The sequence below is a fragment of the Lagopus muta genome, chromosome 1, assembly GCF_023343835.1.
Source record: "Lagopus muta isolate bLagMut1 chromosome 1, bLagMut1 primary, whole genome shotgun sequence".
Classification (NCBI taxonomy): Eukaryota; Metazoa; Chordata; class Aves; order Galliformes; family Phasianidae; genus Lagopus; species Lagopus muta.
Genome location: NC_064433.1, coordinates 129,611,648 through 129,635,804, shown reverse-complemented (window position 1 = coordinate 129,635,804; position 24,157 = coordinate 129,611,648). Strand labels below are relative to the sequence as shown.

Sequence of the window (24,157 nt, the reverse complement as noted above, 5' to 3'; positions counted from 1 at the left end):
TGTGATTAATTTAGCATTTTGGGTGAGGACAGCTAATAGCAATGTGCACTGCTCAACTGCCAACTAGATTTAGCTTGGAGCTAAAAGCTTGAAAACATCTTGAAATACTCCTTTCATTGGACATTATTCTCTGCATAATTTGCCTGTTGGATCTGTCACCTGAACCTCCATAACCTGTATTTATTTACTTTTGATTCCAAATCAAGCGAACCCACTGCTTTCAACAGCTCTGTTAAACGCCAGTAATACTTCACTGGCTGTTAGTAAAGCCCCTGCATTACACAGGACAGAGATATACTGATGTATTTCATCCAGCTATGTACATGACCTACCTCTCACTGATTCTAGCATGCAACAGTTCCTACTGTTACCAAATAAATTAATAACATTATTAACTAAAACAGGACTAAATTCTGAGGCAAAGTGGCACACAAAGCTGTAATGATGCTCCATGACACCTTATACCCTGGGTCACCGCTCTGCTCTTGCCTTGTCCTTGAGACCCTGGACATAGTTATCATTCTATGCAGGCTTCTTTTTTTTTTCTTTTTTTTTTTTTTCCCCAAATGAAATTGTCTGAAATAATAGTGGGTTTGTCCAACAGATTATCATCATAGTAGTTCATCCCCAGTGTTAATCCCAAAGGTTGTACAGCATGGTGTAGGCGCAGCATGAAGATATGCAACAGTGTTAGAGGATGCAGAGCTAGCCAGGGTAGCATTGGAGAGACATGCAGCATTCAGGAATCCAAATATTTGGTAATCTTCTAACAGCTATCTCTGGGAGTGGCCCCTAGAGTGAACTGGAGCTTCATCTGAGAGAGAGAACATATGAACCCTCCAAAACCAAGCAAAATACAAAATTTAAACCTACATCAATTTGACACAATTGATGTAACTAAATCATTTTTTAAATTTCATTTTTTTCAGCACTCTTAGGTGCCTACTGACAAACCATGAGTGATAAACTATGCCTCCAGGCCAGAAATAAACTATGAATCTATTTGAAAAATCATTTCAAAGGTATTATAGCTTGAGGGTGTTTAGCTGGCCTAAGACCAACCTATATCCGGATGGAAACCCAGGTAAGCCTCATAGCACGGAGAGGAAGGGAAATTTCCTCCAGCAGCAAGGAAGACTCTTATGCCACAAGAATGTAACAAAGCTTCTAACCCTTAACCCACACCACACGTCCTGGGATTCACTCCCCAAGGCATTTCATAACTCCAAAAGGCAGGGGTGTTCACATCAACAGAACAATAATCACAGTTTTATACCTATTTTTTTCCCCTCTTACTTTCCCCTTTTTTCCCCTAGCTGCTAGAGAAGCAGCTGCAAAGCTCCACATGGAAGAAGAAACAGATTTGCTCACTCATCTGTTTAGCAAATTTCACATTGAGGAAAACAGTATCATTTTTTTGTTTGCTTGGTTTTTTTTTCCCCACACATGAAGCACTTTACATGACTGTGATTAATTAGAAAATTTCTTCTGTTGTAGGCATTACATACAATCCTACTACCATAGCACTATTTTCCCAGCAGATACAGACAGATGTAGCTGATGCTACGTTTGAAGCATAACATGCTCCCTACACTGTCATCAACCCTCCTGCTTCAATAAGTGCGTCTCTCTTTCAGCAAGCAAAACGGTCTGGAACACAAGCAAGCAACACAGTGGAAATGGAGAACTGGTGCCAAATCAGTCATTGCACTAAGAGAAAGCTTATATTCTTTAGCAAAAATGGTGATGATAATACCAGATTATATCACCCACTGCCCTGGGGAAAAGGACCTTCCCAGGCACTGTAGTCTACAGCTCCACATCGTGATAGCTGAAACAGAGCAATGTATTGTCATGCTTCCAAGGGACAAAGTAGCACATAGCTAACACGTAAGGAATGTAAAAATTTCAACTAAAAGTAAGCAAATGTTTTGGGGATCAGGGGAAAGGAGGCAGAACAGCAACATTAGTTCCTCTGTCACTCGTATTTTTATTTTGTCTTGCGTTTTCTATTGGGAAACAGTATACATACTCCTTTTAAATTTCAGCTTACTACCCTAATTCTATCATCTCTTCCAATATCATAGAACAAGACGCAGTTCTATGAATTGAAAGTCGCACTCAAAAAAGTCCTCACAAGAGCTCAGAATTTGCTTATGCCTTTCAAGGCTGAGTTGCTCAGACCCTTTTTTTGTTTTTTGATATACTGTGCTTCAAGACTCTGTAGGTAAATGGTATTGCTGGGGGAGAAACGTACACTTTTTCTTCTCTACAAGTGCTGAAGTTCAGTTTAAAAGCCACTAATTTAAAGACACTGGTAACCTACAGCATTGAAATCAGTATATCACTTTATCATCAGAATAACATAATAATTTGTTCTTAAAATTAGTACTTATCTGACCTCAATAGTCTACGTAGCCCAGAAAAGTCAGAAAAAGCCCAAGGAACATAACAGGCTGAAACAATCTTTGGACAATAATATGCCAGGTAAGTCTCACATATCTTACTTAATCAGGGACAGGACGAGGGAAGGCAGATATTCAGCTGATTAGAACAGCTGTTTCAAACAAGCCATTTTGAGTGATCACAGAATCATTACCACCTGAGATGGAAGAACCCCTGAAAGCACCTTGGAACACATTACGCTCCTTCTGGAAATCCAAATTGCTCCAGCTACCTCCTAATGAAGTCTGGGTTTGTCACTTTTTCTTTCCATTTCACATAAAATTTCAATAGAAAGAGAACTGCTTTAGCATTTACTCTAATTGAGCAGCTACTGATTAGCTTTGCAGTAAAAATGGAGTTGCTGATTATGGGAAAGGACACATGGTACACCAATTATAAGACTGCTACATCTGAACATACTAAGATGCAAGTAACGATGATTACCAGGAGATTAATTGAGGGAAATATGATAGTCTCTAAAAAGTGTACAATGTTTCACTTGCAAAAATATGCCAGTGAAAAATTTGTACTACTCAAGGTAATCCAACAGTGATTTTATATACTTGATTTCTTAAAATAATTTTTTAAAAAGCTTAACGTTTTATAGATGAAAGAAAATATGCATCTATTTTCTAAAATGTATGTCCACAAAATAATGCTGCTATGTCTAAAGAAAATAGTTAATATTTGACCAAATGAATTTTCTGACTGTGTAGATAATACTTATCTCAGGACACCTTGCAAGCTTTATGTTTAAAGATAACCTAGATATATAACAACTCCAGTTATTCAAGAAAATGTCCGTGAAGCTATTGCTTTTATAAGAAAATGAGAAATGAATAAAAGCAAATTGATTCTTTTTTAACAAAAAATTTGAGGAGTTACAAAAAAAATATGCTGAGTACTAAAGATTTTCGTAAAAAGCTTCCAAGCAAGAAAGAAAAATAAGATTTTTTTTTTTTACAATGATGCATAATTACAAGCAGATTTATTTGGGTGTTGCAAGGGTTCCTTTCATCTCCAGGAAAATAGATGATTCCTTTCCCAGATCTTTATTGCCCCTCTTCTCTGCTCTCATGAGACCATACCTGGAGTACTGAATCCAGTTCTGGGGCCCCCAGCACAAGATGGGCATGGAGCTGTTGGAGCAGACTGTCATTTTTATCTTTTTAATAAAATCTTACTCCTAAAGCTAGTTTACTCTGAGACAAGGCAACTTGCTGTAAGTGGTACTCATCTTGCATAAATTAGGTACCTTTCATGAAGCACTCTACCTTAGACTCTCTTTATACTCAAAAGAGAGAATTAAAGTTTCAGGGGATGTGATATACCTGTTCTATTGTAGATAGCTACATTATGCTTTAGAAGGGATTGCTTCTTCCATGGGTTACAAATGGAGCCAAGTTATACCAACTACACCAGTGAAAAACCAACAGTCCTGTGAAAGAAGCAGTTATATTCAGCTATCTTTGTATAAACCCACTAAGAAATCATACTTTGTGAATTATCTTTCACCACATAAAGAAACTGTGGACATTTGGGGATTATTATTAAGTTTCACTTTCCAAACGCAAGCCTGAGATTAGTGGCAAAAAACTTAAAGATCACCAAATAGAAAGGCACGAAAGCACAGACATAAGGGACTGACATACTCAACGGCTGTTGAAAATGTCACTGAAATCAGATTGATCAAGACTTTTTGAAACAACTTAAGTGAGAAATATAAAGAAGAGACACATTTAATCATTCTAAATTACAGAGATGATAGAACAGATGAAGTTAAGGGTGGGAAAAGTTGAAAAAATTATTCTACTCTTGAAGAAACAACCTTCACTGACTGCAAACCAGGAAAAGATTGATGAAAAAATCCAGTGCGAGAAAACCAACAGTGAGGGGATGGCATCAGTGCACTATGCCTGTTATAAGGAAAATCCAGCATATTTCTGAACCTAAGCTGTAAAATCAGCACCTTGAGCACATGGTCCTTATAGTGAGAAAGAACACCTTGGTGTTCAAGCTTTTGCTTTTAAATGTTGGAATATATCCCCTAAATTTTGGAATATGTTTAATAGTTTGTGTCAACACCTCAAGCTTAGTACAAGAAAAAGAAATCCATTTCTAGAAGCCAGAAAATATCATGATTAAAATTACAATTATTAGTAAAAGTAGATATTGAGAGTTTGAAGGAAAATGGGCACTTCCCTCTGAAGACACCGTAGAAGGCAGTGGTCAGTTTGTGTTTCAAACATATTCTTATTCAAAGTAATGCTTATAAATACATTTTAATGCTCACTCTTACCAACGATTTCACTCGGCTCCTTATTATACAGTTTTTTGTTCCAGTAAAGAAGTCCAAGAAAAGGAAAGGAAACCAGAACAACAAGGCAGATTCCAATAAACATATGTCCTGTGAAGGCTGCAAAATCCAATCCCTGGAAATGCAATTGAAAACCCAAATTAAAAATCAGTTACTTTCCTATAACACCTACAGGGAAAAGTATTCAACTGTATACACTTTAGAAATCATCAATAAATAGAAAGCAATAAAGTTCCCTGTACAGTACACACAGCATTTCATCTGTTTCAAGGAAACTAACTACATTAGAGTGTAATTCAGAGAGCTCAAAAATAACATTACAAGTTATTCTGATGTACATTTAGGCTACCTAAAACAGTTGAAAAAAAAATCACTATAATCACTTAAATCACTCTACATTCATTTTCAATCATATTGAATCACAGGAATAGTTAAATTTTAATGGCCAACTTTTTGTCCTAAACAGATAACAATATGTATTTTACAATAACCCTATCAGAACCAGGATTTCACATAAGAAGCCAGATGGTGTTTTTTGTTTAAAAAAAAAAAAAAAAAAAAATCATAGTTTTCAGGCAAGCACAATTAAATAAATTTCAAGCACAAATACAAACACCTGGGACATAAGACTTAAAAACACTGAAAGTACAAAACAGTTATACCTAAATCTGACTGGAAAAAAAATGTTATCTTCTGAGTAACAAAATGACCAGAAAAAAAGCTGGTTGAGGAGCAATGCAGTAAGGTCAGAATATTCCCAACCTACAGTTACCAAAACCTGAAAAATTACATTTGCACCTGACCTACTGTCAATAACCAACCACAAATCTTCCTTAATCTGGCAGGAACATGTTCACATTGTGAGAGAGAACACCTATTTCCAGGCAGAGTATTCTCTGCAGAGATACTCAGGCATGAATCTAATTGCTACTACTGGAAAGAAGAAAAGAAATAGGAACCTGAAGATTACTTAGAAATTCTGGAGTTCAAGCTGGTGACATTCCCATGATATGATAATGGAATTTAAGTTCAATGTCAATTCTATTAACACAGTCACTAAGATTTACAAAGTCACTTGCTTGGAAGTTCTGAATACCAAGAAACAATTTTAAAGCAAAACAATTGTGCTTTGTTATTAAAGTTCTGCAATGCAAAAGCTTCTCAAACAAAAGATACAGCACAAGAAACGTGCTGCTTAAAACCTACAAAACTAATTTCTCTATGGGAAGGAGAATCACATCAATTTCAAAGACAAACAGAAACAATGAGGTTAATAGGAAGGTTTGACTGATAGTTGAAAGGAATTGAAATGTGATAGAGGTCACAAAATCTTAAAAGTCAGAATTAACGCAGTTGATGACACAAATGAGTCTTTAAGAGTGATTTGCAGACACCAACATAAGAGAAAAAAAATGTCAGCCTAATTTTTGACATTGAGTGTTTTTAACTTTAAAAAGAGTATCTGCTCTGAGATTCAGAATTTTGTTGAACTTCATAATATCACCACATTGATTTTTCTTGTATCTGAGGGTTTTGAGAAACAAGAAAAAATTATGCTCTGCTTTGATTGCAAAATAGCCTTCCAATTCAGCTGAAACAAATCATTTTGTGACATGGAAAACATTTATGGGAAGAGTTTACACAGAGATATTGCTCATGATAGCGCAAGGCTGGATCCAATTCTCTTCCATATCTCATTCCCAACTTTCCTCCTCATTTCGTACTTCCAATGATCCTCAAGAGTCTGTGTACAAAAATGAAACCTGATGGTCACTAGCACCTTGTAAAATCTGTACCCTGTACATGAGGAAGAGTGCCACCAAGTATAATCCTTTTTGCTCCTCATGTCAAAAGGGCTCATGGTGGAAACCAGTTTGCTGCACATTCTGATGCTTGGGGCTGGGTGCTTAGCACAGAATCACAGAATGGCCTGGGTTGGAAGGGACTTCAAGGATCATGAATCCCCAACCCCCCTGCCACATGCAGGACCACCAACCTCCACATTTTATACTAGACAAGGCTGCTCAAGGCCCCATCCAATCTGGTCTTGAACACCTCCAGGGACGGGGCATCCACAACCTCTCTGGGCAGCCTGTTCCAGCATCTCACCACTCTCTGGGTAAAGAATTCCCCCCTGACGTCCGACCTAAATCTCCCCTCCCTCAACTTAAAACCATTTCCCCTTGTCCTGCAGCTATCAACCCTCTCAAAGAGTTGATTCCCCTCCTGTTTGTAGGCTCCCTTTAGGTATTGAAAGACTGCAGTGAGGTCACCCCACAGCCTTCTTTTCTCCAGGTGGAACAAGCCCATCTCCCTCAGCCTGTCCTCATAGGGGAGGTGCTCCAGTCCCCTGATCATCTTTGTGGCTCTCCTCTGGACCCTCTCCAACAGCTCCCTGTCTTTCTTGGGGGCTCCAGACCTGGACATGGTACTCCAGATGGGGCCTCACAAGAGCAGAGTAGAGAGGGACAATCACCTCCCTGTCCCTGCTGGCCGCCCCTCTTTTGATGGAGCCCAGGATACCATTTGCCTTCTGAGCCTCAAAGGCACACTGCTGGCTCATGTTTTTTTCATCTATCAAGACCCCCAGGTCCCTCTCCACAGGGCTGCTATCAGGGACCGCTCCTTCCAGTCTGTACAGATGCCTGAGATTCCTCTGGCCCAACTGCAAAACTCTGCACTTTGCTGTGTTGAACCTCATCAGGTTCACCCAGGCCCACCTTTCCAGCCTGTCAAGGTCCCTCTGAATGGCATCCCTTCCTTCTACCATGCACACCGCACCACTCAGCTTGGTGTCATCAGCAAACTTGCTGAGGGTGTGCTCGATACCATCATCAATGTCATTGATAAAGATCTTAAAGAGCACGAGTACATAGACTGTGTTTCCAGTACACAGAATATGTTTTCATGACCAGAGAAAGTAGATTTCACACAATGCCAAATAATTACCAGTTAACTGGCAGAGTCTTGGAGAACTTTTAGAGATCATTTCTATCTTCCAAAATGGAAAATAGAGAATAGGAAAGGGAATGGGATGAAGAAGAAGGAGGTTATCAAAGCCACATTCTTGGAATGGAGTGATGCATTGCTGTGTTATTCTGACAGAGAAACCATAACAACAGAGATCCCTGAGCTCCTTGCTGCCCTGTTACAAAGGATTTATGTTGTACTTCAGACAGAAGGGACATAGAAAAGGATCCCAAGACTGTGGCACACTTCATCAGTGGCTTTTGCTCCCTTGCCCAGTCTCTAGTAAGGACATGCAACATCTACACAGACCAAATATTCATGCTCCATGTGTTTTTTGTACTGCCTGAGTTCTCTGCACTGCTGGGGCTAGGGTTCAGCATTTATAAAAATACTGTAAAGTGCTCCACATTTGCTGCATACAACAAAATGTCATTTTCATAAAGATTTTCTGAACAATAGACTGAAATAGAATTGACATGCACAATAGGCAAGAAATACTTTCTTCTAGGGGATTTCAATCCATCAGATAAATACAATGCATGCCTCAAATGTCCCTTACTTGAGGCTATGCTGATTGTGTTAAATTTCTGCTGTTCTCCAAACGACAATGAAAATCTAAAGATTTCGTTTTAACAAAACAACAACCTAAAGGTTCCACTGCCTACAGACTCAAAGCTGAAATACTGGGCATCTTTCTATGCTTTATGGTTTTAAATACAAAGTCAAATATATCAATTTCGCTCTGGGAGGAAGCGTCATTCTGTTTTCCTTAAACACTGGCTTTCTTTCATCCTGGTCTATTATGGTTGCTTGTCCAAGGACATGGGGGAGGTTTGGGGATTGACTGATTTTGGAGATGTGAAATCAACTTCTAGTAATTCAGACACTGCCAGAACAATAAAGCCATTTCATAGCAAAGAGAAAACAAAAATTATTGCTAGGTGCAGTAATTCAGAGGTCGACAAATGCTGGGCTTCTACTCAGAGTGCCCTTCATTAAATTTTTTAAAGCCAATAAAATAAGGAAGAGTGAAAGTGATTTATTATTTGTACGCTGGATTAAACATCCCTTCCAGCCGAGTGACTGAGATTTATGTTGTCTCAGGAGGAGCTGCTCATGATGTTGCTGAGACAGAAATCACTGATGGTCTAACACAGTTACATAAAGGTATCTGAGATATTGATGAGCACCGCTTTTTGTCCTGCACTGTACTCTTTAATAGTCACTACATGCAGAGATAGGAAAAAAAATCTGAAATCTGCCATAAAGCCATACATTTTATTTCATGTACCTTACTTAGGGTTTCATCTTTCTTGAGAAAAGAAATCAATGAAACACTGACAGAAAGAACAGGCAATTTACAAAATGATTAAAAGTTTTACCAAGCAAACTCAATAAGAGTAGCCTAATAAGCTATGGGAATCCATTTCACAATCTGCTGGAGCCTGAAATACATTAACAGATTCATACATAGGATTTTCTCTCTTCTATTGGTCAGAATTATCTACTTCTATTCATAGATTTTTGGCACCATAATTTGCCTTGAAATACAACCAACTAATATTGCAGCATGCTAAATTTCAGCACAAAGATTAAAAATCTCTTTAATGCAGGACAGATGATCCTGACGGCTGCCCGTTTTTTGGGGAATTCACGTCAAATGGCAACTTTGAGTACAATGCTGAATGTCCAAAATCTTTTGAAAACATCAGATAAACAGCACAGGCTTTATCACACTTCATAACAACACTATAAATAGCCAGAGTCCTGTTAGAGAATATAATCCAGTGGTTAGCATAAGATAAAATTATCCTTGCTCTTATCATTATGACTTTTAGATATATTAAAGCTTGATACACTAGTAGACACCATTTTCCTCTGGAAACCTCTTCACCATTCATTCTCTTAAGATTCTGTAATCACATCCTAAGCTTAGAGCCCACGTAATTTCCAATTTCAAAGCTATAATTGCAGATACTTGGGAAATACCCAAAGACAGAGGACCTTTCTGAAAGCAGTGAATGGTTCGAGCCGATTTGTGCCATGCTATGTACATAAAATGGAGTTCCCAAAGTTTGAAGCACATATCTCTTCAAGATAAAAATATAATTTTTGTTCATAAAGTCCTAAAGAGGAAAAACCAATTGCAATTTTCTGCAGGAAACAGGAATAGACCCTTCAAACAATACTGCATGAAATATTTCCAAAACATCACTAAAATAAACAATTGCATTCAAGAATTTTTACCCCTGAAACACTCCAAAAAAAAAAAAAAAAAAATTACTCAATACAAATATAGTAGGTATTCCATAAATTTTAAATGCAGGCTTGAGTTTGATCCGATATCTCATCCTCACAGCACCTGTTACTAGAATTAATTTCCTAAAAAAAGACAACATCTGCATTTTATCTACTGAATAAAAGGAAGCTTGCTAATGAGGATGGACAAAATCAGGAACTGAGAAATCAGTCCAATAGCAGAGACTGCAGGAATCCAGATGATCCTTCCCTGCCCTCACTCTTGCTTTAGCGCTCTACCAGGCAGATCTCCTCAGCCATAAGCAAAGGGGACAAAAATAGTGAACACAGATGAAATACCACCTCAGAGCCAAGGATATGTCTTTGACCTTACCTCATTTAGATACGGAGATGTAACACATGAGACCATAGAAAAGAAGAACAAGTCTCATGGTTCTGTCTATTTTCTGATGCCTTTTTTTCTGTGGTCCAACTCAGATCTGAAAATACTCCAGAGCTAAAATGCTTGCAAAGTTTTTCTGCTTGTTTCAAATACAGAATTTGGAACTCAGTATTTGTCAAGTTTGCTATAGTATTTGTACATCTGAGTCGTCCTAAAATTATCAATACCACGTTCAAGTAAAATAAAAAATCGTTTCCTTTCAATGTGATGGCTTAATTGCTTCCTGTGTTTGTGGCCCCTGCTAAAGTTTCCATGGAAATGATGAGTTCCTGAGTTTTTTGGAAAATGACCTCTGTGGCAGGTGCTAATTATTTTCTTTTAGAAAAGACAAGTTGAAAAAATTGCACTGATTTTATGTTTAAAAATATAAAAATTAGCAATCAGATCTTCAGTGAAGAATATTACAGTCTCCAAAGTCACAGTTCAACAAAACTAATTGCAGTTACCTTTTAAATATTTTGAGAGTAAACATTTAATTAATTCAACACTATTAACTTTCAAAGACATTTTCCAACCTGGACAGTACTTAAATAATTTGAGTGTATGCAGTTAATTAGAAAATAATATTTTTAACACAACAGAAAGATAACTGACTCAAAACAAAACAAAACGCTTTTACAGTAAAAATCCCTCATTCCTCTTGCACAGATATTTTCATACTAGCCCATATACTAGCATCAAATTCCTTTGAATTTATGTATGGCATTAGTGACAAAGTTATTTGGCGTTTATGAAACCTGTATAAAATAGAAGACACATGCTTGGTGGCTTGGTGTCCCTACAGGATGGAGAGGGCCATATAGGTGGGAGGAGATAGTGGGACCAGCACATTTCAATTGGCAGGTGTCTGGAGTGCTTCTGTCCCACCCAGCACCTGTCACCGTAAACTTCCCTGTGGTACCAGTCACCCACTAAAGTGAAGAAACAATTTTATCCATAAATGGAAGAGGCAAGAGAAGGAAGTTAGAATCTCCCATTGTACATGGGGATAGCACTGGGAGGCAGAAGGTGGGAGACAACTGTGCCCATGCTGCATGGCAGAAGCCCCACTCAGCTCTCCATATCCCAAAGGGCCATGGTTGGAGGATAAAGACATCACCTGCAGCTGGGCTGCATGTGATAGGTCTACAGGAGTAGTGTCACCTCTCATGGTGTGGGGGTGGTGTGCATGGACAGTTATATCTGGTTTTAAAGTCCTAAGAAGGAACTGAGTGATCTCAATATATTTAAATTTTGAGAGAAAACTCATTCTGTACAAAAGGTTTAGATTTTCATCTTCTTTCTTGTATCCATTTCTTATTTTTCGAAACTTTCTGCATTTACAGCCTTCCATCGTTTTGATTCCTTCTTCACTTTGTCACTGACAAGGAAAATCCCCCAAAATAAAGAAAGGAAACCAGTATTCTCAGTCTGTATCAAAAAGTCTATTCTTCATCACAGTTTTGCCCCCAGAAGATCACTCTTCTCTGTCTGATCGTCCTAATAAGAAAGAAATAGTGTGGCAGGACAAATTGTTTGTGTTCTGTTCATATGGCTGTCTGGGGAATAAAAGGTTCATCACAGCATAAATCAGCATCAGAACTTAATTTTAGCAGAAAAGCAGCTTGCAGTACTCACCTGCCTCCTCAGCTCCTGCTTGGAAACAATAATCACATTGGGAGGATCCCCAACAGCTGTGGCAGCCCCCCCAATATTTGTGAAGATTACTTCTGCAATCAGGACATGCCTTGGATCAAGATTTAGTACTTCACAGAGCCTGCAGTGTAAAGAAAATGAAATTAACATCTTACCCTCTGATCAAATTCCCTTAAATCTTAAAATCTATACAATTTACAAAACAAAGTTCTTCCAATGGAAAAACTGTAAGATGTTAACATTAATACATCTGCATGCTCATGTTTGTTGTGTATGACTGAACTTTTAATTTTATAAGCATTTCAGTAATTATAGAACTATCAATGTAAAATATGCGTATATTTTACATTTATAACGCAATAGTCAATGGCAATGAAATTGATGTGCTTAAAAAAGCATTTAATTAGAAGTAATTAATTATCCCAAGAGTTAGGCTGTACAGAAAATTGCATTTCAAATTTAAAACCATATTCACAGTGTTATACACTTTCTCAGCCATGGTCCTCAGGTCACACCAACATATGAATAACCACAAGCTCTGCACTCAATCCTCAGTTGTTGATTGTCATGTGGGGAGCAGAAGCAGAGGACAGGATACCTATCAGCCATGATTCATATATCAGAGACCTGTTTTCAGCCTAGCTTTACCTGGTTAATTCTTCTCCCAATTTTCCCCATTCCCTAAAGCCTGATGGTAAGGTGTGAGGCCAGGGTGATTTGGGAGTGCATGTCCTGTACTCACTCCTGACCACAGTGCAGGAAGGAAAATCCACTCTGCTTTTCAAGGGGCCATTCAAGGGCTTAAATTATTGCCCCCTCCAACTTAATATGGGATATGGAAAAGGCTGGGCAGTGAGCTCTCATCCTAAGGATCTCATTCCTTGTGGCACTGCCAGTCATTTCCCTGAAGGAAGAGTTCAGCTTTATGGCTCTATCTAAGTCTATATTATTAAAACCTATATTTCAAAGAGAAAAGTGTTGCACAGAAGCTTAACTTGATACACTTACCTGTCACCAGGATTATCAATTTAAAAACTGGAAAAAGCACTGTCAGCCAATACAAATGTCAGTACATAAAAAGTCCAGAACAAAATAACTGTACAAAAACTGCATTTATTTCCCCTAATAGTGTAAAATTATGCAGTTGAAGTGTGCTGTACAGTAGAAGTAGCCCAATTGTAACCGTTGTGGCACCATACCACAACCATACTTGTACGCTGATCTTCCTCACTCCTCCTTTTCCAGTGTTTCTAAAGTTAGCTTTCCTTTAGTGTTTGGTTTGTCTTTTTGTTGTTGTTTTTGTTTATGTGTTTGTCCTGTTGTTGTTAGTGGCTTCTTTTTTTTTTTTTTTTTTTTATGAGTCCAGTGGTAACTTGAAGAATTAATCTCTGATGTACTCCAAGAAAGGCCAATCCTGAAGTACAGCACAATCCCAGTATGCAAGCTGAACCAGTCGACTGAACTTTCTCAGCACACTCACCCCAATTATATGATTTCACATGTGAATAACTATAGCCTTTCCCAGTTCCCAGCAACAAAGTATCTTGAAAATAAACAATAGCTGAGAATGTTAGCTATTAATTATCAGCCTACTGCAAAACGCGGAGAGAAACAAGCATCATGTTTTACATCTTATTAGTGACGGTCTAAATCCTTATATGCATAGAATGAGTGGCATTTTCTGCAGGCTTTTATTTCCATGGCAATGGCAACACAGCATGACGGATCAAAGCTTTAGGCTGAAGACAATGGCAGTGAGATAAGATAAGAACAGAAAAACTGATCCCCATCATGAAGTTTCAGAATTATATAATTTCGGAAATAGACAACTATTGGCTTAGAAGAGAGATAAAATTATTTTTGCTTTGGTAATATTTTGCAACTTTGGTGTTACAAATGCATTTGGCATAAAATAGAGTAAATGCTGCAGTAGCTCTGCATGTGAAAAGTAGTTCATAATGCATTGGCATTTGGCTTTCAATTCATTCCCAGTTGCATTTAATACAAAATATCCTGCAACGGAGATAAATAAAACTCAGTGTTTAATAATTACTTACTGTTATAGGTGAAATCATTAATCGGAATAGGGCAAAGTGATCTCTTCAAAATATAACCAGACAAAAAACAAATGAAGCTTTAATTTACCATTTCCCAATCCAGAATAAATTGCACTTGCAATTTTATGTGTTTATTTTTGTGTTTGTTTGTTTGTTTTGTTTTGTTACCGTTTTATACTACCTCATAAAATAGGACCATATCCTAATAGAATTTTATGTACTTTAGTGTGACAGTAACTGCAAGTATTACATCACTTGGGATCATCTTAATCTCCTAGATCTTTCAGAAACTAAACCAGGTTAACTGGACACAGGTTAAATTCATGTTAAGCAGTACTTATAATTACACACTCATATAATGTAATTGCAAATCTGGTGCTATTAATTTACATAATCCTGAAGTAATTAAGTTGCTGTTCCAAATATCTAACCTCAATTCATGAAATTGGTCTGCAACTGTACTAATGTCATAATCACTAGTAGGGAGAAAATTCAATTTCAAAGACTTTTACTTGAAATATTGAAATATTCCAACCTCTACTAGAAGGGCTAAACTTCAGGAAAAAAAAAAAAAAATTAAAAGACATTTAAAAGACAATTAAAAGACATAGTATTTAACCAGTAAAGAACAAGGTAGCTTTAAAAATATTTTCCCTCCTTACAGGATGAAAAAATATCACCTGCAAGGGATTAGTGGTACAACATGCTATTGCAGTTCAGATATGGAGACAAATCAGAGTGATTAGCTGCCAAGGCAGCTGCCAATGGAACAGGCTTCAGATATATAGTCATCACCAACACTAAAGGAAAACAGCAACTCATCACTTTGAAAACATCAGCTCTTTACCCTCCTAAAATAGGCGTATTTGAAGTTTTGATTTCCGTTTAGATGACCAAGAAAAGTCCAAACAAGCATGTTTGCACATACATTTACTACTGATTGCTGGCTGTAAAACACTAAGTCCAAAACCATAACAATAAAGTACCTTATGGTTACTGGAGTAAAGAGCAACATTGTGGTAACGTTGTCCAAAAATGCAGAAAGAATTGCAGCAATAAGGCACAGAAGCGTAATCATGGCCCACACCTTGCCTCTAGAGAATCGATAAGCCTAATAAAAACAAACAAATAGCATCAAAATCAAAAGGCTGGAATGTTCCATCTAACTTTTGAAAAAATGACAGATAAACAACCTCACAACAGTGAAACAACAACAGTGAGCTCAGAGAAGCTCCGTGCACCTCCAGCAGTGCCTTCTCTAATATTAATTAATTTAGCAGTAAGACAATTCTCAGAAGTATGCAAATATCTCCACCAAGCAGAGGAAGAAACAAGCGTGAAGAGACCCCATGCTCCACTGCCAGACACGAAGGGGGTCTGTGGTAGGAGTAGGGCTGAGTTCCCACTTTCTGCCTTTGAGGCTGAGTGGATTAGTATGGTTCAGCCCTCCCACCACCTCCACACAATGGGATACCTTTCCTGTCCTCAGAGAAGCACTGACAGGGCTATACAGCTTGGACACCTATCCACCCACATTTTCTTTAGGTGTTCTTTGCTCAAAGCAGTCTTTTTTATTGCTTTTGTTTTATTTCTTTCCACAGTTCTCAAGAAAATTAAGTTTTGCAGCAGGTGAAGAAGTTCCTCAATATAAGTAATACTTGCTTTACAGCCAATCCATCAGAATTACCCTTTTCATGCATTCTTTGGTTCTACTGCTGTGCAAAGGTCTGTGGTCATTTATCATCTGTGATTGTAAAACTGATTGTTCCCATATTTCCTCTCTCCTGCCAGAGATAAATAAAGATTTTAGCTACAGAGGAACTACAGTCTTGGGGAAGTTAGTGGGATAATTCAGCTCTATATTGTTTATATACTTGTGTACCCTACTGGGGGCCTTTGCCTTTCTCCAGAAAAAAAAAAAAAAGAAAGAAAGAAAAACTGAATTGCCTTAAGGGCTTCCTTTCATTCCTGAGAGATTTTTTCAAAATTACAAGATGACCGCTGTCACTTGCAATATGATAGATGTAAACTGCCCAAAGAAAGTTCCTATTATACCAAGTCATATCACAGAAGATCTTACTAAATACTAACAATTAATTTAATAATAATTAAGAGTACTAAAACAAACCTACCTTTACTGCACAGTAATCAAAGAATCCAGTTTCTGAAAATATGGCCACTAAAACCATCTACCAAAAAATGAAGAAAAAAAAAAAAATAATAGTTTGCAAATACTATTACACAAAATCAATGTGATGTACTTTATGTCCCTAAAAATTGTCTCTCATATTTGACAAAGTTTTGAGAATCTAATCACCATCATATCAGGATATCCAGTACAGCCGTCAGACACCTCAAATATCATCATATAGTGAAATTTTGTTCTCAATATAAACAGTCTCTAAATTAGTCTGGTTTAATTTATTTGTTATGACTAAGTAGGCATCATACATGAAAGACTCAAAGTATCTCCCTTATGTCATCAACCATGGTAAGGCAACAACTGTGAGTTTTCAGCAGTAATGCACTACAAAGTACGGAAGATACCAACTTCTGCACTTTCCAACATTTCTGGGAATTTGCCACTCCATCCAACTTTGCCGCCAATAGATTTTATGGGGGGTTTTTTGCTTTCTTTTTCTGTGGCAGGACAGGAGGGTGGGGAGTATTGTCAGGAAATAAAAAAGGCTCAGATTGTCAACAGATAGCAGCAATTTTGTCTGCATACGCTGTATTTCATGTTAGAGTTAAATCACACTTTTGACCATAAATAGTTCTGGACAAAAGTGATTAAGATAATGTATTATTATAATCTGATCAAATATTTGTCCTCCTTTTCAGGTTTTCTCTTTTTGGTTCCAAACAAAGCACTAAGGCAACAGAAGACTTTTTTTCCAGCTAAGTGTGTTTGGGGAAGGTTTTGAGAAAACAAAATTAGCAAGACAAGTGATAATACTTGGCACTTAAACAGGTCTTTCCTATTATGAACCTCAATTATATTTTTGGCATGTTATCACAATTTTACAGAAGAAAAAAAGAACCTGAATCCAAATTTTCAAAGGTCCTTTCAGAGGTCTGTTCATAATCCTTTTGATAAACACCGTAAGGAATAAATTTTCATCAGAACAAAACCATCTAGATATTGAATGTGAGAATTTCAACATATTTAGAGCAAGAGATACATCTTAATTACCATTCCAAACAGTAGTGCCAGTGTCTCATAATCAATCCACTCTACCACTTTGACCATACTCGGCCTCTGCAATCAAAAAATACAATTACCAGTGAATACCATGGAGCAGCTAACTTGTGATTAGCTATGAAATACAAACTCCATTTAATTAGTGAGTCATTTAAATAAGCCACGAATGAAATTAATAAGCACTCCTTTAAGGCACACCAAAAATCTCTTATTATTTTATTACTTTTTTTACTTCTACTACAACTAATTAAAAGTACTGCAACATCCTAAGTGAGTCATTATCAAAAGTCTACGTTAAGTTCTTGGTTTATTTATCTATTTGTTCCTTACATAGCATTACAGAAATAAACGATAACAGAATTACATCATACAACCCACTTTTCTTTTTCCTTAGAGAACAAAAGCATACAGCTTTAGCTGCGAACAAGCTGGGGGGAGTTTAAAGAAACGCAGCTTGATTGGTATATTAACATTACTGAAAATAACAGTGTTAAAGTCTGAATTAAACTGAAAATACCTGTAATCAGCTCCCTACAAATCAGAACAAAATGTATCAGTTGACTTTTCTCCTCTCCCTGTCCATACCCTAAGCTCTTCTGTTTTCCCTGTGATGTTTTTTCAACCCAATATCTTCCCTACCATCTCACTCTCTTTAAAAAGACTACTGCGTCCATTTGCAACATAACACTCTCTGGAATTTTTTATATCATAGAAAGAAACAAACTGACTACTTCCAGTTCAATAACTTACCTCCCCAATAACAGCTAATGCAGCCAAAGCTGCCAAAGAGCCTAGCATCGCTGCAAGAGTCCTATGAACGATCTGCAAGAAAAGGTAAGAAGCAATCTTTTAACATCTCCTTATTACTGAAAGAATAAAATCTCCTATAGTTGATTCTTTTTCCTTTCATTCTTTCTTTTTTTTTTCCTTTTTTTTTTTTTCCTTATTTTACCCCACTGTCCTCTCAAAAGAGAAAAAAACACCTGAGGAGGGAGTGGCTGATTACTTTGTCTCACTGTGGGATAAAGAAAAGGGATTTGAGCATGACTTTTTTTTTTTTAATTTTCCATCCATTCACCTGAGAAGGAAAGGAATCCATCTTCTCAACTTAAGGATAAAAATACTGGGCAACCCAGTCTGAGCTAGTCTTCCTGCTTCCCCTTCACAGCCCACAGGAAGAAGACATGACCAGGAGGTGATCCACCTCAATCTTTCTAGGTGCTTTCTCATCTCCAAATGAACTACAATGACTTACAAAGAAAATCTCTCAGACCTGAAGCAAATTAATCCTACAGAGACACACTAGATTGAGTTTCCAAGTCTACTTTGTAGTCTGGGGTGCAGACAGATCTCATAAGCTTGTGCACTTGCTTTTTCTCTCATAAATGCATAGCAGTCTTCCTTCATACAGTGGCTTTCTACATTAGCATTTTCTCTACAAAAAGCTTTCAATTCAAGAAGGACATATACTTCATACTTTAAATATATACCTTTTTAACACTTCAACAGTTCATACAACATACAAACTTTTGTCCATGCCTATATATCCAATGAATCAATTGCACTTAAAATTCTCAAGGAGAAAGTATGAAAGCAGACATGCCCTGAAAAAAATTGCTTTTTCTCCTAGTGCTCATTTGTAATTATTTAATCTACCATGTCTGGAAGATCACAGATTGTGTAAAATAAGTCAATTAAAGTTAGAATGTAATTAATAATATTCACACTACAAAAGACTGAATCTAATCAACAGCATTTATTATTAATGTGTCTAAATATTCAGACATAAGCCAGAATTATATCTGAGACAAAAATAAGGCAGTCTAGAAATATTTCTTTTTATGAGAAATATTTTGCTGATAAGAAACAATAGGATGCGAACATCTCAAGGCTCTCCCACCTACTTGGAAAGGAAAGAAAAAAGGAGACATTTGGCTTTGATTTTTTCCTTGAACTTAAATTTTTTACAGTAACGATAAACAACAAAGCAACTTGGCAAGTGAATAGAAAAATAAACAATTTAATTGGCTAATCTTAGGATTCAATTGAAAAAATTGTCCTATCTTCAAAATGCATAGAAGAATAATTTGGTCATAGTAGCAAAGGAGGGTTTCTATGTTCTAATGGTATAATACTACATAGCACAGATTACATCTCCAACAAGCTTCCACAAAAGTGTGTGGTAACTCATGATTATATCTACAGTCTCTAGGTACAGAATGTTGATATGAATATACTTCTACGGCCTTTATGAAACTACAGTATTGAGGGGCATTCAATATACTCAACAACTAATGTCTGGCAACAGCATCTTGCAATTATGCCACACAGATCTCTCTAATGATAGACATGAAGCAGAGGCATTAACCAGGGAAGATCAGCTTCTTATCAAGACAAAGTAAATGGTAAGATACTGGGCAATCCTCTGTTGTTCCTCAGACTAGAGGCTCTCTCCTCATCTAATCAGCACTCTCACTGATTAGCTCCTTCTAATCAGAACTAATCAGTTCTGACAGTTCTCAGAAAAATGTCATGGGTTTTCCAAGATTTGATTGGTCTTAGGTATTTTATATTGTTACTTTTGATTTTTTCACATAAGACCTTTGTCTTTGCATTCTTAATTAACTATACTGGGTTGACTACATTTTCAGTTTCCATGAGCTTGCTGTGGCTGTCCTGTACTTGAAGGGAGCATATAAACAGGAGGGGGATTTACGAGGGTGGAGAGTGATAGAACAAAGGGAATGGTTTGAAAGTGAGACAGGGGAGGTTTAGGTTAGATATTAAGAGGAAGTTTTTCACACAGAGGGTGGTGACACACTGGAAAAAGTTGCCCAAGGAGGCTGTGGATGCCCCATCCCTGGAGGCATTCAAGGCCAGGCTGGATGTGGCTCTGGGCAGCCTGGTCTGGTGGTTGGTGACCCGGCACATAGCAGGGGTGTTAAAACTAGATGATCATTGTGGTCTTTTCAACCCAGGCCATTCTATGATGCTATGATATGATCTTTGGGTAAAACCTGCTTTAATTTCTCTAGAAGGATGGGGGGAAGTACATAAATGGAGTAATCCATCAGTTCCTTTAACCTAGTGATTTTTCAAGGGGCCCATACAAAACATATCCTGAAGAATCAATCAAGACTATTCAGATACGAAGTTGTACTGCAAAAAAATATTGTCAAGCGTGCAACTCTTCATTTCAGCAAACTATCAAGTGGAAATTTCATAGCAAAATTAAAACTGGAAAGCACTGAGACATAATTATTCAAAAGATGAGTTTTGGAGGAGGCTTCAGAAAAAGTGGATGACTCTTTGATTTTCTTTTCACATAAAGCAAACCGTAAACAAACCATTTATTTGTATGTGCATTTTAAAAGCTTACAGAAGGAGAAAATAAGATATACCATTTTTAAGCTACGCCACACTGAACCACAGTTCCATCCAATGCCTATACTATTTTTATCTCTGGAAAATCTCACATTCAGAAGGCATCATGTTAGGCAAAAAATCATTATTGTTCTTTTGGAAAATAGCATGGACCCAATCCAAACCCTCGGGAAGTCTGAAAAGAAGATAAACATCATTTCAGAATGAATGTCAGAATCCATAAGCAAAAGCTCAGGTACAGAATTGAAAGAGCTCAGAAATTAACTGACACAGACGTGTAGCCTCAGGAAAGCTGAGAGATTTGATGGACTTTTGAACACAAAGAAATTTTGAAAGTTTACATGTGAAATCATCCGTATTCATTTGATCCTTCTCATCCTTGAGAAAACATATCTTTACGCTACTTCATAAGCAAAGACAATTAAGCTGAAAGAACCGTGATTCATAAGGATTTCCCCTTTCAAGTTGGAACTGTCTATAACATCACAGATATTGGTTGACCCAAGCATTAGTTTGGATCCCAGTCATTGCCAGAGACACACAAGCTCTGGGTAACTGAGAGGCATAGTTTTGGTTGCTTGGGCTGTAATACATTTAAGCACAAGACTCTGTACAATGTATCCTCATCAAATACATGATGTAATCAATAATTCTTATGTATCTTTCTTTGATACCTAAACATTCCTCCCTATTTCATCTCTCCCTTCCAAAACCCATCCCCATCACTGATAACTTCTTGTCTGGACTACTGTTCAGCTACACTTCATTCCTTTGACAGAAACCACCACCAAAATTCTTTCCATCCTGCAGACGTCATACCAGCACCTCTTTTTCATTCTCTCTCCAGCACGCCTCTTATCCAAATGTCCTTTTCCGTTCCTCCTCATTCTGTCAAAGTCAAATGCCAAATGCCAAAGGAACACCTTACTTTCATCTCACCCATTTCTTCCATCCTGCAAATGGATCCCCACATTGTGATGATTTTAGATCACTCTATGAAATGCATTTCCTATAAAAGCTAATTTCCTGAAAAGGTTTCTTTAAAAAATCAAGTAACAGCCATTGAGAAGGAAAACCAAAATGGGCAAGGAGGATGAAAGTTTGCATGCTAGAGCTCCCCACCTCGTTTTACAATCTCTTCATAGAAAGGAAATCTTCACCATCATCCCTGTCTTTGTCTGCAGAACAGAACACCTAGCATTGCTCAACTGGTGAAACAGCAAAGGATAGCACTTATCTTTTACGAAGTGATAGTTAATTCAATACAAACTGCTACTGAAAGCAAGGCAGCACAGATTTTAATATTTTCAATGCACAAATCAGGCCCAGAGGTCACTGATACAGGATATATCATTTATGTTGAGAGTTGAGAAACAGAATGAAAATTTACACAATTTTATATAAGCAATTAAAACACCCAAAGATGCAAAAATGGAGCCTGTTAAAAGTAGTATCAGCAATGTAGGCACCATGACAGCAATACTTCAGAGTCGTACCATAACATGAAATCATAATAAGGAGAGATCAGAAATAGTTTTATAAGAATTTTATTCTTAATTATCTATAGAAACTTGTCTCTTATCTATAGAAAGCTTGCCTGCTGTGCAATAGTGTGCCAAATGCTGATTTTGTATGATAGTTTCCATACTCTAAATTGAGAATTTAAGTCTAACATAAGAAATCAAAACAATCCAAATCAATTATGCAACAAGTATGCTGTGCTTGAAGTTATTCAAAAATATGCATTTCCACAGCTTTAATGCAAACTGGACTTACACAATCTAGAGCTTTGTCATGTTTAAATCTCTTTATCAATCTGAAATGCTTTTAAAGTGCTTTTTAAAGTTTTGTACAAAGTTCATCAGATTTCTTGGTAGACTACAATAACACCATTATAAAAATGATCCAAAATTCTACCACTTTATCTTGTAAAGTGCTCCAGGAGGCAAACGGAAATTATTTAGGAGACGAGCAAATGGTGACCTGTATGCTATTTCAGAGCATACATTTCCTAGCTGAAATCTAGGGCATGCATATTTCTAAAATGTGCTGCTGAAGATATTTGATAAATCATACATCACACCCAACATTTTATTTCCACAAGTCTTTCTTTATAAGTGATAAATGGTAGTTGAAAGATGACTGTCAGTGACTTTAATGTAAAGCTTCAAATGCAGCCTCAGTTCGTTTCTTACCCTTCTGTTTTTTTTCTCCACTGAAGCCTATTGCATTAAAATACTTCTTTTCCAGAAAAATTCATTTTCACATGATAGACTGGCAGCACTGCTTCATTTCAACAGGAGGTGGTTATTCACAAACCTTTATTTACATATGAGCTTTATACATTTTCCACCCACCTCCACAGCAGCTGAGACCTTTGCTATAAAACCCACAGCCAAATCCCTCTTAGACTTCACAAAGTCTATAGTTCAACAGTTTATTCTCAGGGGACAGTGACAAAGAGAATGGAAATAAAATTTGCTCTAGGAAATGTTTTTTCTGACTTAATGTTTTATATCATTTCCTTTTTCTGTTTTAGTAGTGTTTTAGTTTTTACCCTGTTAAAAATATCCTCAGCAGAGGAAGAATAATTTTTTTCAAAGAGGAAGAGTTTGTTTTTCCTACATACAGTCAAGACAGTATTAACTGCTACAGTACATATGTTCAGAAATCCTCCGTGAAGATCATTTTACCATTTGCTATCATATACTTCATAAATTTTGGTACTCTGCATTACCTTGGACTAATCCAACAGTTTTAGTAAGATACAGACAAAACTTCAGTCTTTCATGTCATGTGGATTTGATCCACTTATGGTTTGGACAATGAACAACAAAACCTAAAACTGCCATCAAAAACTGAAACCCAAACTGATATTTGAAAAAAAAAAAAAAAAAAAAGTAATTTTGCTAACTAACATAAATATTTTTTCCTTACTCTATCATTTAACATAACTGAAAATCTGTGCTTATGTTAGAGAAAAAACAAAGGTCAAAAAAGCCTCACGATACTTTGAACTCTGCTTCACAGCAGATCCAGATTTCAAAGCTGAATGGCATCAAATGCTCAATTTATGGAATGTGCTCCACTTCTGACAAATTGTACAATCTGGGCAGAATATAAACTGGTAGTCTAGAAACGCAGGCTGTAGTCAGGTATAGGCGAGACTGGAGCAGAAAAAAAGGAAAGTCAGTGGAGCCAGTCATATTTTATTTCCCTCATGCTCACGTACATTAACGAGCCCATCTAACCAGTACCAGTGATAAAGGCAAAGCAGCATACCTCCCCCCAGCTGGTGATGGCAGCTAAAGCCATCCTCACTCTCACCCTACATGAGCTCTGCAGAAGCAGATCTGCTGCTCCTTCAGCCACAAAGCATTCCTCGTTGTGCCTGGGAATCCCTCACAGGGAACCTGACTCAAGAGCTAGTGCAAAATGGACAACAG

The 24,157-nt window shown here is 37.2% G+C and overlaps 1 protein-coding gene across 4 annotated transcripts in view; it reads right to left on the bottom strand.

The window, feature by feature from the left end:
* The window catches only part of OCA2 (OCA2 melanosomal transmembrane protein), a 165,638-nt gene that overhangs the window by 82,353 nt on the left and 59,128 nt on the right, over positions 1 to 24,157 (bottom strand). For all 4 annotated transcript variants that reach the window (XM_048963932.1, XM_048963925.1, XM_048963953.1 and 1 more), the window contains 6 exons: positions 18,078 to 18,149; positions 17,319 to 17,384; positions 16,258 to 16,314; positions 15,112 to 15,236; positions 12,051 to 12,189; positions 4,745 to 4,877 (listed from right to left, as the gene is read on the bottom strand). In XM_048963932.1, the coding sequence (XP_048819889.1) occupies positions 4,745 to 4,877; positions 12,051 to 12,189; positions 15,112 to 15,236; positions 16,258 to 16,314; positions 17,319 to 17,384; positions 18,078 to 18,149 (592 nt within the window). The remainder of the gene's footprint in view (positions 1 to 4,744; positions 4,878 to 12,050; positions 12,190 to 15,111; positions 15,237 to 16,257; positions 16,315 to 17,318; positions 17,385 to 18,077; positions 18,150 to 24,157) is intronic.